The sequence below is a fragment of the Mus caroli genome, chromosome 10, assembly GCF_900094665.2.
Source record: "Mus caroli chromosome 10, CAROLI_EIJ_v1.1, whole genome shotgun sequence".
Classification (NCBI taxonomy): Eukaryota; Metazoa; Chordata; class Mammalia; order Rodentia; family Muridae; genus Mus; species Mus caroli.
The window spans coordinates 103,649,989-103,666,426 of NC_034579.1; the positions used below are offsets into that span (position 1 = coordinate 103,649,989).

General features: G+C 45.2%; 1 protein-coding gene across 2 annotated transcripts in view; it reads left to right on the forward strand.

Moving 5' to 3' along the window:
• Window positions 1–8,612: 8,612 nt before the first annotated feature.
• The window catches only part of E2f7 (E2F transcription factor 7), a 42,457-nt gene continuing 34,631 nt past the window's right edge, over window positions 8,613–16,438 (forward strand). Inside the window, exons 1-2 of one of the 2 annotated variants that reach the window (XM_021174709.2) lie at window positions 8,613–8,853; window positions 9,486–9,591. In XM_021174709.2, the coding sequence (XP_021030368.1) occupies window positions 9,499–9,591 (93 nt within the window). In that variant the 5' untranslated portion in view covers window positions 8,613–8,853; window positions 9,486–9,498. The remainder of the gene's footprint in view (window positions 8,854–9,485; window positions 9,592–16,438) is intronic. The other variant, XM_021174708.2, reaches the window with a different exon arrangement.

Genomic DNA, 16,438 nt, shown 5'->3' on the forward strand with positions numbered 1-16,438 from the left:
CTAAATATAATATATACCTATAGGATTTGCTAGAATATATATTTATTAGGATACACACACACACACACACACACATATATATATATATATATATATATACATATACATATATATTTTTTTTCATTCTATAAGTTCTACTACTCTAGAGAATCCTAATTCAAGGTGTTGGCCTGAAGTATTTTATTAGACATGGGAGAAGGGGAAGGGGTCCAAGTTCCATGCCCTAAGCTCTGGTCATTGGCACCTTGCAGAACCAGTAACATGATGCATGCTCAAAACAGGCATGATCCCAATCTGTTTTCACTTGCTAGTCATAGCAACATCTGGTGCCTTTGATGCAGAGCACAGCAGCATCAAAGAGCATCTCTGACCCTCTGCTTGAGGGGTTGGCCAGAGAAAACTGTATGACATGAAGACACCTAGCGCCTCATATCACCAGTGAGGGCAGAGGAAACCAACATGTGGCCCGGGAAGGTTTAGGTGTCCTGGGAGGTTCTTAGGAATACATGTGACAGATAACTAACAAACTTGATTCCGAGAGGGCCAGGAAGATGGCTCAGTGGGCTACCTGCCACCAAGCCTGATAGCCTGAGTTCAGTCCCTAGAACTCACACTGTGGAAGGCAAGATCCAACTCTTGCAAATTGTTTCTAACCTCCTCATGTGTTCCATGGTACACACATGCGCGCAGGCACACACACTCACAATAAATAAATACATGTCCAAAAGATTGTAAGATTTCCCTTAGAAAGAAGGATGTCTTTAAAGAAGGTTAGAAATTACACTGTAGGCACTTCTCAACTTTTGGCTAACATTTACACTGTTTGCAACAGTGTAAAAGTGATACACATTCAGTAGAACTCATATTCTGAATCTTTGTCTTTCCTGGTCTGGCAGAGCATCTCCCTGCACCACAGATCCCAGCCAGTAGACGAATAACACTCTATAGTGTACCTGTTGCCTGTCGTTTTGGGGCCTAGGCATTCAATGCATGATACCAAACATCTAATACTCTTTCATAAAATGTGGTTTGTATTAGATGAGTTGCCAACTGTAAGCTAATGTAAGTGTTCTGAGCACGTTCAGTGTAAGTTAACCTATGCTAAGGTGTTGTGTGAGATCGGCACAGTACATGCATCTTCACTTCTGATATTTTCATCGTGTAACCCCACTACAAGATGAGGTGGTTTGAATGAGAAGGGTCTCCATAGGCTCATAGGTTTGAATGCTTGTTTCCCAGTTGGTGGAACTGTTTGGGAAGGATTAGGAGGTGTGGCCTCACTGGAGGAGGTGTGGCCTCACTGGAGGAGGTGTGGCCTCACTGGAGGAGGTATGACACTTGGGGGGGGGGGGCGGGGAATTTAAAAAAGAAAAAAGCCCATACCATTCTACCTACTGCTCACATTCTCTCTCTCCTTCCAGCCCCCTTTGGTTCATGGTTGTTGCCTCAACAAGAGAATTGAGCCAGTAAACAGCACTCCTCCGAGGTCTCTGTATCAGGTCTCTGCTTCCAGGTTCCTCCCCCATTTGAATTCCTACTATGATTTCTCTCAGTAATCGAGTGTGATGTGGACCTATACGCTGAAATAAACCCTTTCTCCCCCATGTTGCTTTTGACCATGGTGTCCTAGCACAGCAATGGTAACCCTACCTAAAGCAAGATGGCGGCATGGCAATCTGCACTACAATATACCTATTTGGGCCCAAGACACCACCTCTGTAGTTTCTTCGAGGTAGAATAACCCAACAAACCATAAAGTGACTCTCAGTCAATCACCCTCCCTCCTCTAAATCAAGGCTCAGGGAGCACTGTGGCAGAGGAGGCAGGAAGAAGGTAAAAACCAGAGGACGGGGGAAGAGAGCTATGAGATGTTCTCTTCAGGATATATGGCATGGCCACTTCATTCAGGAATTTACAGCAGCTTTGACTTCCTGTTCAAGACCAGCACAAGATCAAGCCAGTCAAATTCCCATATAGATGGAGGAGGACCTCACAAGACCCACCCCTAATTGAAGCACTATTGGCAGGGGGCATGGAATTATTCTTCTCTGGGATGTGGTCATTACTGAGTTTCCTATGCTTCAGTAGATGCCTGAGGACTCATGCACATGCAGGCAGCATTAAATGGCAAGGAGAGAGAGAGAGAGAGAGAACATGACAGGGGAACAGATAGGGAAAATGGTGTTGGAGAAAGAAATGAAGGATGAATAAAAACACATATAAGAAAGCTATAATGTTGCTATAGGTTGTCCATGCATATTAATTTCTGTAATTTATCAATTACTTCATAAAATGTAATATGTGTAAGTGTAAATATTCATTATATGGTGTCGTACAAAGCAGTAATGTACATGTTTTTAAAAGTCAGCATCTTTCTTATTTGAAATGAAGTTTAATCCCAGTCTTGTCTCCTTTATCCCTGCTACAATCTCATCTTTCTGCCACACGGTGGAAATATTTCTATTTTGTCCTACAAAGTATTATAGTAATTAAATGCTACTAAGTGATACTATTTTATGGGTATTAAAAAGTTACACCCAGACATTTAATTTTAAACTGAGAAACAAGAAAGCCACATAGTTAGTATTTGGTCTGACTTTTTAACAGCTATACAATTAAAATTTGGATGTGTGTACATAAATATTCATAAAGTGAGTTAATGAATAGAGATGTATTCCATTTGATCAAATATAGAAATAAAACATTATTCCAGAAACACTTTTATGCATCCCGAATCGAGTAATACCTTGATCCTAATCAAGTACTAATTAGGAGTTAGTAGGAAAGAATTTTAAGAGGCAGCAAGTGGTTTCAGAGGCTAAACTAAGTGTCCAAGTAATATTTAAACTAAAAAGATTTTCAGTCTTTTCAAGGGTCTTCCAAATTATCCTACCACACAGGGGAAACTAAATCCTAAGTACGACATGGAACCATTTGTTCCATGAGAAAGCTCACGGCCAACCTTGATTTCAAACACATGCACCCCTGCCTTCTCAAAGTGAACCCTTTACTTTCTGGAGTAGACTGGAGATTCAGAGGAAGTTTGTTCATCATTGTCTCCCGAATCTCAGTTCCAGGGCAGTAGTCTGTCAATAGTCTGTCCATTGTCACTACCCAGCGTGACGCCTCCAAACACCAGAGCAGTCTTGCAGAGTCTAAGATGCTCCATGTAAAGAAATGCCGTGTACACACACCCATTCCGACCCTCGCCCTGTAACCACCCAACTCCAAAGTCATCCAGTCGAGATCTTGGGGTTTTCAGCACAATCTCCTCCCATCCCTCTGAGTACACAGCGACACACATAGATGCACACAGAAACACACCAAGTATCTTTCCACATACTGAGAGTGCAACTCCTATTTCTAAGAAAACTGGTCCTGCTCCGTTGTGCTAATGATTCTGGGAGTCTGTGTGGATGACAACAAATGAATTCCTCTGTTCCCTATGGGACAGGCACTCACAGTTTGGGCACCTCCCTTGGAACAGCTGGACATCTAGATGTCATGAGAGTCATCATTCACTGTTATTTTCTTTGTACTGTCAGGAGCTAGTCAGGGACTCATGGCCCCTATTTTGCTCAGAATCTATCAAAAACAAATGTTTACCTTCTCTGACCTGCTTCTAGTTACAGAAGCTGAGGCACCAAGTTCTTGGGTCTATGAATGGCTGATGATATGGGTCTCTCTCTCTCTCTCTCTCTCTCTCTCTCTCTCTTTTAAGACAGGTTCTCACTATGTAGCCCAGCAAACCTGGGACTTACTGTGTTGATCAGGCTTGCCTCTGCCTTCCAAGTACTGGGATTAAGGACATGAGGTAGCATGCCCAGCTCAGAGGCCATTCGAAACAGCAACTCTCAATTTAAGAGAAACAATTTGCCTGGTCTGGTGATAAAGGTCTGTAACTCAGCTGCCACAGAGGCTGAAAGAGAAAGGCCACCATTTCAAGGAACCAGGGATATAGAGTGAGTTCTTGTTCAACTTGGACGACTTAGCAAGATCCTGTCTCAAAATTAAAATGGAGAAATGGCTCTGCAACTAAGAATGCTGGCTACACTTCTAAAGGACCCAAGTTCAATCCCAGCATCCACACGGTAGCTCATAACCATCTGGAACCAGCAAGTCTGGCTGATGCCTCTTCTAGACTCTGCAGGCATCAGGCACACAAGTGGTGCATAAATATACATACAAGCAAAAACTCTCTTACACATAAAATAAAATAAATAGTAAATGAATATTGAATGTCGGAAATGAAAGGTTGGTGATAGAGCTCCGTAGTGGAGTATTTGTTCAGCTTGAACAAAAAGCTCGCTCCTTTCACACTGCTCTATCTAGTACAGGGGATTAAACCCACAACCACTCAACTCCAGTCATCCAGGCTAGATCTAGGGGGTTTCAGCACAATCTCCTCTATCCATCCTTCAATGAGTACACAGCAGCACACATAGATGCACATATAAACACACCAAGTGTCTTCCACTATCATAATCCAGCTATTATTCATGTCCATTAAGTTAGGCTTGAGAATTGGCAGGATGCAAAGCCAATTCCCTCTGTTACCTGAAACCTGCAACTATACGTTGGAGCCCAGATGTCACATTAAGAGCAATTGATTTCCATTGCTCACGGTAGTGAAAGAAGAGAAAAATATTATACATTGACTGGACCACTGCAGCTATCTTGCTCTGGAGTTGACTCTCATGAATTTTATTTCACTATAGTGTATTCTTTCCATAAAATGTGATTAATACTGTGTCTCTGGAAATCTTGGTGTTCAGAATCCCAAAGGAAACAAAACCAAAGCAAACAACCCAGCAAAACCCAAAAATGGTAAATTTGCAGGTTTGGGGGAAATGCAGTGGTTCTCAACCTGTGGGTCATAACCCCTTTCAGGGTTGAACAACTGTTTTACGGAGATCACCTAAGACCATTGGAAAATACAGACACTTACATTATGATTCATAACAATAGCTAATAGTACATCACTAAGTAGCAATGAAAATAACTCTGTTTGGGGGTCAGCACAAATGAGGAACTGTATTAACGGGTTGCAGCATCAGGAAGGTTGGGAACCGCTGGAATAGAATACATTGCATGAGGGAGGAATGTTGGGCATCGTCTGGAGCAATTCTTCTATGCACAGCTCTTGCAGCCCTCCTGCCTCTCACCACTCTCCTCACCCATCAAAGGCTTTTTCATTCACAACCACAACTCTTTCATCCTTGGAACAGAAAGACCTCCAAAGCTCTGCATCTGCTTCAGAGCACATCGACCTAACCCTAGATCTCACTGATAGGATCTGTGGGTCCTCTGCTGAGCCACAGACTCAGAAGAACCCACAAGAACCAACGAGGAAACACATACATCTGGCACGATTCGAAAAACCCAAGCACTGAGCGTTTTAAAAAGCTCAGTACTCAACACAAGATCCAGTGGACAGGGAATACTTGGGTGTGGGGCTCAAGTACTGAAATGTTCAGGCACCTCCTGAAATAGACGCTAAAGCACACACAAGGTTGAAAACTACAAGCTCGAGATAGCACATCATGGCTATTTGGGGACTGATGCCAAAATTCGTGATTGTAGGACACTCTAGTCCGTGACTTTTCAAAGGGCATGAAATCTGACGTGGCAGTTTTTTATCCAGACGATAACTTTCTGACAGGAAACCGGATGTGTCTGCTTCTAAAATGGTCCCAGGTTCTCCTGTTGAGAGGTTAGGAGTGTGTGTCTTCTCTCCTGGAATATGGATGAACTTTGGCCCACTGCATCTGAAAAGGCATTGGTAGTCTCCTCCTTCTCAGGCTTATGATAGGCTATCCACTTTACCAGCTGAGACTCATTTTAGAGCCCCGGGGGCACCCAACAGAGAAGTCCGACTTCCTGGAGCTCTCAGCTTCAGGGGAGATCAGGACACACGCAGAAGCTAAACGCAGGGGCTGCCACAGCTACTTCCCATCTGGTCATCCAAGACACTGGTGGGGTGAGAATTCTTGAACTTAAAAGGATCCACTTAATAACTGTGTTAGAACACTATCTCTCTGAGCACATCAGTCAAACTATAACTTTTCCAATTGTTCTCCAGACTTAAGATCATTCTGACTTAAATGTACAAATCTAAAATTACGTATCCGGTTCTTCTTAACTCAAAAGATGCCACACTTGAATGGAAACTGATAGGAAAAAAAAAAAAAAAAGATTTTTAGAAAGATGAATTCAACAGTGGGAAGCAGAATACATTTGAAAGAGAAGATGCCCCAAAAAAAAAAAAAAAAAAAAAAAGGTCATTGACACAAAACTGTAATCTCAATGAAAGAAGCCCATAGTTTTGAAATGTCAGAGAAATGAATGGACTTTGTTGCTTTAATTTGGGTGTATGGGTTTTGAATGATACCCCCTGAAGATGTCTATCCATGTAATAAACTCTGGAACCCATGGGCATGACCTTATTTAGATGACTTTCTAAATTTATATAGTAAATATAAGTATTTATATAATATTTATACATGTTATATGTATAAACTTCTGTGGGTTTTTTTTAAGACAGTCATTTTGTGGTAAATCTATTGTAGCAGGCACAGAAAACCACCACAGTCATAAATCATGCATCTCTTCATCTAAATTCTCTGGATCTGCGTGACAAAAAAAAAAAATAAAGTAAATTTCAGTTTTTCTCTTTTCATGTCCCTGTGGTTCTCTAACCATTTAGAAGATAGATTTTAGTTCCAATTTTTCTTTGTGTGTGTGTGTGTGTGAGAGAGAGAGAGAGAGAGAGAGAGAGATGTAATTGCCAGTGTGAAGACCAGAGCAGATGCTAGATGTCTTTTTTCAATAGCTCTACACATTATATTTACTCATCTGTTCATTAACTCATTCCTTTGAAATAGGGACTGTCACTGACCTAGGATAGCTTGACTGGCCAATGGCCTTCTCGAAGCAGTGGGCCTCCACAGCCTGGGTTACAGACTACCTCACCCCCAGCTTTTAAAATGGGTGCTGGGAATCCCAACTCGGTCCTCCTGCTTGTTAAGCAAGCACTTTACTGATTAAGCCATCTCTCCAACCCCATACCTCTGGTTTTTGACACGGGGGTCTTTCCTTTATCTGGAGCTTACTAAACAGGCTAGCCCACAAGCCCCAGGGATCAGTCTGTGACTGCTGATGCTGCAAGCACAGGCTGGTACCACCACACCAGCGTGGGCACCAGAGGTCGAACTCTGGAAACACTTTATTGGCTGAGCTATCCCTATAGTCTTCAAATTGTTACTTGCCATAGACGTACTTTTTTTTTTTTTAAAAACTACTATTGTTTATTTGTTCATGCGGATTGTTTTACATGCGTTCTGGTCTTTTCTAAGGTATAGTCCGGTAGCCATTTTCAGGCTGAATGTACCAGCAGCCTGGAGTAAAAACCGAAGGACTTGAGTAAATATTTTGAATTCTTCTGATGGCTCATTGTACATTTTTGAGAGCTGAGAGGTGAAGGGTGGAGCCTTTGCACGGAACGGCTAAGACGGGGTAATGAGAATGATACTTTTGCGTTGAAGTGGGGAAATACTGGTGGGCATGTGTTAAAGAGGCCGTTATAAATCCCAGCTGAGGGCACCCTACAAAATAACAGTACTTGGGGAAAATCTGGGGATCAACCCAAGAAACTGAACCAGGAGCTTAGGAGAGACATGAACAAAAGCGATGCCCTCCAACAGGAAATAAAAAAGCATTTGGTAAAAAGAAAACTTGAATAAATAGTGACTTGAACAAATGCTTTTTACTTACTTAAGTGGCTGAAACTGGGTACTAGATGTGAGTGAACTCTTTTAAAGTATCTTTTCCATTTCTTTGTGCAAATCCAAAACGGTTCTAAACATGAGTTTCTCAAGAAGGGCCTAAAATAGCAGTCTTTCCTTAGGTTCATATTTTAAATAAGAATCCGAAGGAAGTGAAAGGTCTAATAGAAATCAGTAATATTCCAGAGATATTCTTGACTGTTCCCCCATCCCCCAAGCTAGTCCTTACTAGAAACTATCTAATAACACATCCTCGACCATCTCTAATGCTCTGGGAAGGGAACACCAGGAAACCTTTTGCAAAACCCCCTTTGGTGCGGCTGCCGGGGTTGTTCCCAGGGCTAACGGGCGTGCCATCTGCTCGCAGCCCAGGTGCTAACCAGGGTTCACGTGTCACCCGGCGGCGCCCGGTGCTAGGGAGCCGCCCTGGCAGGTCCGGGCAACTCGGCTCCCGCAGGTTGCTGGGGGCAGGGCGGCGTCCGCAGCATCCTGCGCGTGCGGATCGTTTCCCCGGCTCCATCTGCTGCGCTGGGGGCCGGCTCGGTCCCCCACAACAAAAGGGCGCCCCGCGGAGAGCGCGCCGGCCCGCGCCGCCCCGCCCCGGCTTCCCGCGTCCGCGCCCGCGTCCCCGCGGGAAACGCTCCCGCGTCACCGCCTCCAGGTACCCGGAAGGGGGAGGGGGCGAGGCGACAACAATCCGGCGGGCGGGCGAAGGGGAGGAAAGGCGCGGCGCCGAGCGCCAAGACAGCGAGGGGCGGGGCTTCGGGCCGTGCCGCCGCGCCATTGGTCGGCACCGCCCCGCCGGCCGCCGCGCATTGGTGAATGCTCAAATTCAGTCTCAAGGCGCCAGAGGAGGTGTTTTAGCGGGGACCGCGATCCCGGGCTGGAGCTTGGCTTAGGCGGGTAGGAGACGCTGTCGCTACGCGGACACCGCGGGTGGAGCGGAGGATCTGCGAGCCTTGCCCTGCCCGGCCCATGTCGCCAGCCGGCCGCTGAGATCTACACGCTCTGCCCGCTCACGCGTGCGGCTGCGGGCGTCCCCGGAGAGAGCCTCCATCCCGCAGCGACAGTAAGGAAGCGTGCGGCCCCCTCGGATGGGGAGGCGGGAATGCGGAGACGGGTTACCCGCCGCCCTGGATGCCGTCCCACAAGCCCCGGGTCCGAGTGCCCCTGGGGTTGTGCTGGCTGCAGCGCTGGGTGAAGGAGGCTGATCCCCAATACCACCTACCCCCACGATTTAGGGGTCCCCTGGGAAGAGTTTCACTTGGGGTGTGCTTAGATGCCTAGGGAGGGGCTGAGCGCTTCCCGCATGGGTTGGTCTCTAGATCAGGTTTCAGTCTACCCCCTAGATCAAACCCACTCAAAGTTGAATTCCTCCCCGTTCTTTGCGCCAAAATTAACTGACCTGGGAGACCCTGTAACTTTCTTGGCATTTGCCTAACATCTTCCTTCCTTGGTAACTATTTTGCCTGTTGCTTTTCATAAAGGATTGCAGTTTTCGTCTTCCCAGATTTCCAGTGATTTCTAAGTATATTTTAAGTGTTTGTCCGTGTGAGTTTTAATGAGGAATGGAGGGTGTCTTCATTCTTGGAAAATTCCAGGAATGCTGTAGGAAGGGAAAGTTGATGTTCACAAGTGGCATTTTGTCGTTGTTGTTGTTGTTGTAGGGGGAAATAAATGTAAAATCATTTTCTGATATAGTTGTGTGTTCCAGATGGAGGTAAATTGTTTAACACTAAAAGACTTGATCAGCCCCAGGCAGACCAGACTAGATTTTGCCATTGAAGATGCAGAGAACGCACAAAAGGTAAGCACAAATAAATATAGTCTCCAGCATATTTTGGATGGTGATGCCTAGCTTTCGTCTTGTATACAGCATCATTGTGATGGCCGTTATAGAGGAGTTTTTTAGAGAATGGGGCCATTGCGACCTTTGTTTCGGCTCCTCTTAAGTCATTAGTGTTGGAACCAGCTTCTAAAGCCAAAGGTACACTCTGGATGCAGTGATCAGAAGTTTGTGATGCCTAGAGATCTCAAGGGCAGTTAAATCAATGTTGGCAGCAATTAGAAAGCGTTAATTCCCTGGAACAGGATTTTGTTGTTATAAATACTGGATTTAATGTTCAAATGCTGAGAAACACCCTCTCCCTCCTAATGAACCAAGTACAGAGATGTCTCCCAAGGGTCACAGTCTTGCCTCCGATACAGGGGTCAACGTGACTGACCCTCACCAGCTCCTCTGAATAGTTTACAGCCCTTCTCCTTCAGATATACTGAGCCACACACTCAGCAAGGTCTAAACCACCCTGGCCTGCATCAGCACAGGTATGCAGAACAGATGTCCTGTTGAGAGGACAGAGCTGTGAAATCTGAGCCTTGTTTAAGCAAAAGCAAACAGATGTAACAAACCAGTTTCAGAAACCTGGAATAGAAATCTCTAGTGGAAACTTCATTGGGCATTGAACCTCTCTGGAGTCCAAGTGTTAGTTTTAGGTTAGCGTCAACAGTGAACCTGCCTGGTGACAAAAGACTTGCCTTTATACAAGACTTTATACAATATTTGGCAGCTATTATGTTTGTTAGAGGGGGGGCATGTATACCAAGACATTTTTGTTTTAAAGAGAGTATTTTTAAACTTACTTAAGACTACAACTATATATATATATGTGTATATATATATATATATATATATATATATGTATATATATAAAAGTTTTGGTTTTGGCAGTTCCAAAATAAAACTTTCCTGTTTCCCTTTGTAATTTGAATAGTTCTGCCTAGAAAGCGGTCTGCTCTCTCAGTGCTCCACTTTTGTTCTGGTCAGTGACTGACCAAGTACTGTCCCCGAGGTTTGATGGTCCCCTCCCCTAATTTGCCTCAGTAAGTGGTGAGTTTTCTCATGGGGAAGTGCAGAGAAATTCAAATGACCCAAGAGATTGGGAAAGTGGTCAAACCATCTCAACTAGAATGAATTGGTTGGGGTTTAGCGAAGAAGGGAGGCAAGAGATAAGAACACAGTGGTTTTTGTGGATATTGGGGTCTCTTTGACCTCTCCCCACTGCTAAAGGATAAATCGGATTCCTAAGGGTGGTGGGGACATGGAGTTTGCAGTCACAGAAACCTGGGTTTGATATCCTGCTCTGCCACTTACCAGCTACATGACCCCAAATAAATACATTTTTAAGGTCTTTTGGCAAATATTTGTGTCCCAAAAGCCGGAGATACGGAGGTTAAATATCACCTGACCTGTCTTAGTTCGTTGGTTACCTTTATAAATCAGAGCCAATGCCTAGAATCTCACCCACTGGGTTTTTGTAAAAGTGCCTAGCTTTATACAGTTTTCACATTGTACTGAATTAAAATGACTGTGCAGTCATAACTTGTCCTTTAGTCACCTTAGAGGCTTTCAGGGACCCAGATGCAAAAGTAGCCAACTACATTATATTCACAGCATAGAGGAGGAAGAAATACAAGCATTGCATTGGAATGCTTCAAGGGGAGGTAAGATTTGTGTTAAGCCTCATTGGGTAAGGAAATTCAACCTACCTAAAAGTTAGTGAGAAGAACGCTTCAGATGAAAGAAGTGAGAGTTGAGCCTTTGAGAAATGCAGAGTGGCCAGAAGCCAATGAGGCAAAGCTATTCCTTCCTGAGACCCCTCCGGGGGGATACCTGAAAGGGATCACTGGGTCACGTGTCCTTTAGAGGACCTCTTTCTTGATGTATACATTGGTCCAGATCTGCATGTACTGTACGATCCACACACCTCCTGATCACTCATGGAGAAACTTGTTTCAAAAAAAGAACTTTTTAACATTGTCACCCAGTTTTACTGTCCTTAGTTCTGGAGTATGTCCTGACCAGTGTCCTCACTGATGTTAAAAGTAGGAAGGGGACAGTTTAGGACAGAGAAGCGAGTCTTAGGATGGAGCTGTTAAGAGGACTTGTGATTCACCACTGTGGAGGCTGAGGCAGGAGAATTGTGAGACTGGAATAACAGGCTCATAAAACCATGCCTGGCTTCCAAGTGTGTTTCTTTAAAGGCCATTAGTGTCTTTAAGGAGGAGCTAAGACAGAAGGCGGATTTAGCTTGGAACATGTATCTGTGTGCTCTCCAGACAGATGACTGTGCAAGAGACCGCTGATAGCCTGATTTTAGAATTCTTGAAAAGTTACAGCCTTGGACCCAGACTTGGAATTGGAGCATGTCAGTTGACCTTACAGCCTCATTTTATGAGTTTGGGTGAACTAGTCCACAGAGAGTAAGAAGGGAGCTGAAAGTGTAGATATAGACTCTTGTAAGTGTAGGGAAGGGAGCCCAATGAAGGATTGAGAAGGGACAGTCAGAAATAGAGCTAAAAAAAAGAGCGAGTGGTGTCTGGGAAGCAGCAGTCTAGATTTTGTAGAGCCAAGAATCACTACCAACCTTAACCACTCCAGTGGTTATCAGCAAGATGGTTTTCACATCAGTCTGATTTGGCAGCCAAGAGGTGACCCACGTGAACACCAAGGATTAGAAAATGACTTAATGGCTGCTGAACCTCTTGGAAGGTGACCATAGGAAGGTCTCGAGTGTGGATCGCTCTTTCGAGGAAATGCATTCTGGGAGGAAGGAGAGTTGTTGGCCAGACACCTCCTGACATGGAGTCTCTGCAGTGAGCCTTAAACAACAGGTGGGGGTTTCATCAGCCAAGGCCCTGGGTTCGACCTTAGAGGGAAAGCCATGTTCGGAGGAAGAGCTTGGGTGTGATGGAGGGCAGAAAACCAATGAATGGGACATGTCGGGAACTGCATGTGAAGAGGGAACTGGAGGGTTAATCAGCAATTATCAAACAATTATCTTGGCAAAGCAGGTGGCTACGTGTTTCTTGATCGCATAGTCAAAGCTATATAGAGACACACACAAGTTGGAAACCAAGGTCTGTTAGCTTCCAAGCCTTCTCTGTGGCAGTATACAGTGTAACCATGTGCCCTTGCATGATGTGCCCTTGCATAGCATTTCATAGATGGCAGCATTTCCCTTTATCGTCTGATGATCACATGGCTTTGTGGCGGATAGACCCAGGTCCGTTGCTTCCTTCATCTCTGAGAGCAATGAGACCATTTCATGGCTTGCCTTTCTCTGGGCTCTCTGACTGAAGTGATGTGGTTGCCTAGCAAGCAGATCCCACTTGAGTTCCGTGTGCAGGAGACTTGTGAGTGCCCAGCATGGCAGCTCAGGAAGGAAGAGAGTGGAAAGGAGCAGCACTGAGCTGCAGGTGAGTCGTAGAATTCTGAGATTCCACTGTAGGGAGTTCAAGGTGACCCCTCTGAGTGGTCCTGAGCCAGTTAGACCACATCTTTGCTTGCTGGGAGGATTTTCACCAGTCATTGAGTTCAGTGTTAGCCTCCCAGGAATGGGTGTGGTCCTGGGTTCCTGGGCCCTCTAAAGAGGCCAAGGCAATCCAGCCAAGGGCGTGTGTTGTTGGCACACGCTGGGAAAATGATTCAGTCATTCTCGTTCCTGAAGAGACCTGGTGGCAAACATAGTCTACCACTGGAGTAGGCAGCCTTACTAGAAAGCCTTGGTAATTAGTCTAAACCCCATGTTCACACAGAGAGAGACAGAGACAGAGAGAAACATGGAACCAAGTAGAATGAGTAACCATTGAACTGAGGTCTGAACTATTCTAATCCCATTTTGCTCTGCCCCACACAATGTCCGGAAGGCAGTACAAACGGGGCACACAGTGTAAATAGATCATAGCTCACTTTCTTGCCCACCTAAGACCTCACCACACAGTTCTTTGTGCCATTTTTAATAAATGTTTTTAATAAATGTTTTTAATGTAGAGGTGTTGTCTTAGTTGAGGTTTTTATTGCTGCAGCAAAACCATGACCAAAAACCAAGTTGGGGAAGAAAGAGTTTATGGCTTACACTTCCATATCGCTGTTTATCATTGAAGGAAGTCAGGACCGGAAATCAAACAGGGCAGGAACCTGGAGACAGGAGCTGATGCAGAAGTCATAGAGGGGTGCTGCTTACCGGCCTGCAACCCATGGCTTTCTATAAGAAAGCAAGACTGCCAGCCAAGGGGTAGCACCACCCACAATAGGCTGGGCCCTTCCCCATCAATCACTAGTTAAGAAAATTCCTTAGACCTGTATCTTTCAGAGTCATTTCTTCAAGGTTCCCTCCTTTCAGATAACTCTATAGTTTGTGTCACGTTGACATAAGACCAGCCAGCACGGGTATGACAGAGTCCTAAACCAGCCATGCTGTTTCTCACGTAAACTATAGGAAAAACGCATCTGCCTATGAAGAAATTGTTCCTTCTGAATTGTTCTGTCACTGCAGAGAAACTTAAGAACTCATTCCTGTGTGGACATGCACCCCCGGAAACAGAAGGGAGGCAGGGAGGGTAAATCTGTCTACTCCTAAGCCCGGGACACACCTTGTGCCTTGAGGGTACCTTTTGGCAAGACCTAGAGTTCATTCGACACCTGGAACAGGCAAGCCATCGTAGGAATACAACCCGTGGAACCGGCTTCCACGGGTGCATGGTCTTATTGCTGAGTCAAGAAAATCACCCAGGAAGCTAGTGAGAAATGCAGTGTGCTGTATTCTATTGGGGCTGAGCACAGGGACAAATGGGAGAGAATGGGAAAGGAGGAAAGGTGATAGCTAAGCTTTCTTGCGAGTTTGCTGTGCACTACTGAGCTAGCCTGAACCCTCGAGGTTGGTATTTTTTATGAACGATGTTCTTTTCAGCTGAATACATTGCACTGAAATCCTGTTGGTCGAAGCCGGAGGCACTTGCCTACTGGCCTGAGATCCTGCGTGCATAACCACTCCCCCACGCTGCGTCTCCAGGCGCTACTGGGCACCTTTTCTGGAACTTAGAAAAAGATAGTTTGCTTCTAATTTGCACCCAGAATGAGCTCCTACGTAGATGCACCGTTGTTTTTTGTTTTGTTTTGTTTTTTAAGAAACTGCTCTTGGCTGCCTTTCACGCGCTTAGATTTTCACACTGGCTGTTGTATGCAACTCCGAGCAACTTATTTAACCTCTATACCTGAGGTTCTATAACTTCATCCATAAACTGGAGTAAACAGTCGTACCTATCTTAGTTAGGATTTTACTGCCGGGAACAGACACCATGACCGAGGCAAACTCTCATAAGGACATTTCATTGGGGTTGACTTAGAGGTTCAGAGGTTCGGTCCATTATCATCAAGGCAGGAGCATGGCAGCATCCAGTCAGGCATGGTGCAGGAGGAGCTGAGAGGTCTACATCTTCATCTGCAGGTCTTTTAGAAAAGACTAACTTCCAGGCTGCTAGGAGTAGGGTATTAAACCCTCCACTCACAGTGGGTGACACACCTCCTCTAGCAAGGCCACACAGTCTAATAGTGCCACTCCCTAGCCAAAGCATATACAAACCATCACAGTACCTATGTCAGAGAGTTAGATTAGGAATTGATACAAGTCCAGGAAACAGGACGTGACGTGTGTTAAGCACGTCATCATGTCCCTTGAGAACTCCCTTGTAGGCACGGTCAGAATGGCTCGCCAGCAGGGACTTGTTAGCAGAAATGAGCAACCCTCTAGGATCCATGGCTGCCTTCTGCTGCTAAAGCGTGAGACCTCGTCACCTCCACCACTCCTTCCTGGCACATTATAGTACAAAAGAGTGTCACCATAGCTAACTAGCAGCTTCTGCTGACCCAATGAATAAGAGTGGTTGGCCTTTATCTTAGTTAGGGTTTTTATAGCTGTAAAGAGACACCATGACCATGGTAACTCTTACAAAGGAAAGCATTTCATTAGAGCTGGCTTACACTTCAGATGTTCAGTCCATTATTATCATGGCAGGAAGCATGGTGGAGTGCAGGTAGACACAGTGCTGGAAAGGGAGCTGAGAGTTCTACATCCAGCTTTCAGACAGCAGGAAGAGTTACTGGGCCTGGCTTCAGCTTCTGACACCTTAAAGCCCACCCCCACTGACACATGATGTCTTCCAACAAGGCCACACCCTCTGAGTCCATGGGGGCCACTGTCACTTATACAACCAGAGCCTTTGGACCCAGAAACCAGTTTCTCCCGGTCTTCTACCTCTGTCCAGAACAGGACTGTTTTAAGCACTGATGAGCCAGAACCGGAGCATACAGTAGCTGTAGGGTGGGTAGTTGATACAGTACAGGAAAAGTGAGAGATTTGAACCTTCCTCCGTTTTCATTATGTGAGTCACTGTTGACAGGAAGAGAATTCCACTAGAGGAAGGGAAGACTTCCTGCTTTCGAACGGTGAAAATCAGTGGATAGACATTGGCTTCTGCTACTTGGTGGATCCAAATGCTGCCTCTTCGTGCTCTTGTGGGGTTTTTGTCTTGTTGTATCATGGGCTCCTTTTGAACCCTTTCTTATAATTGTCTAAGGCAGGTGGTGCTACACAAACTGTTTCAAGATTGCAGAAATTGGAAAGCAACACTTTGGCACGGAGCACTTCAAAACCTTGCTAGCGATTCGGTACCACGTCTGGAGCATCTATGCTTATGACCTACTACCGGAGGTCTCACTTGTTGTAGAGGCTGTCGGTTGATTTAAGTGACAGACTCAAAGGGTAAATCATGCGTGGTAGAAACTCCACACTAGTCCTGTAAGATAAGGGTCACTT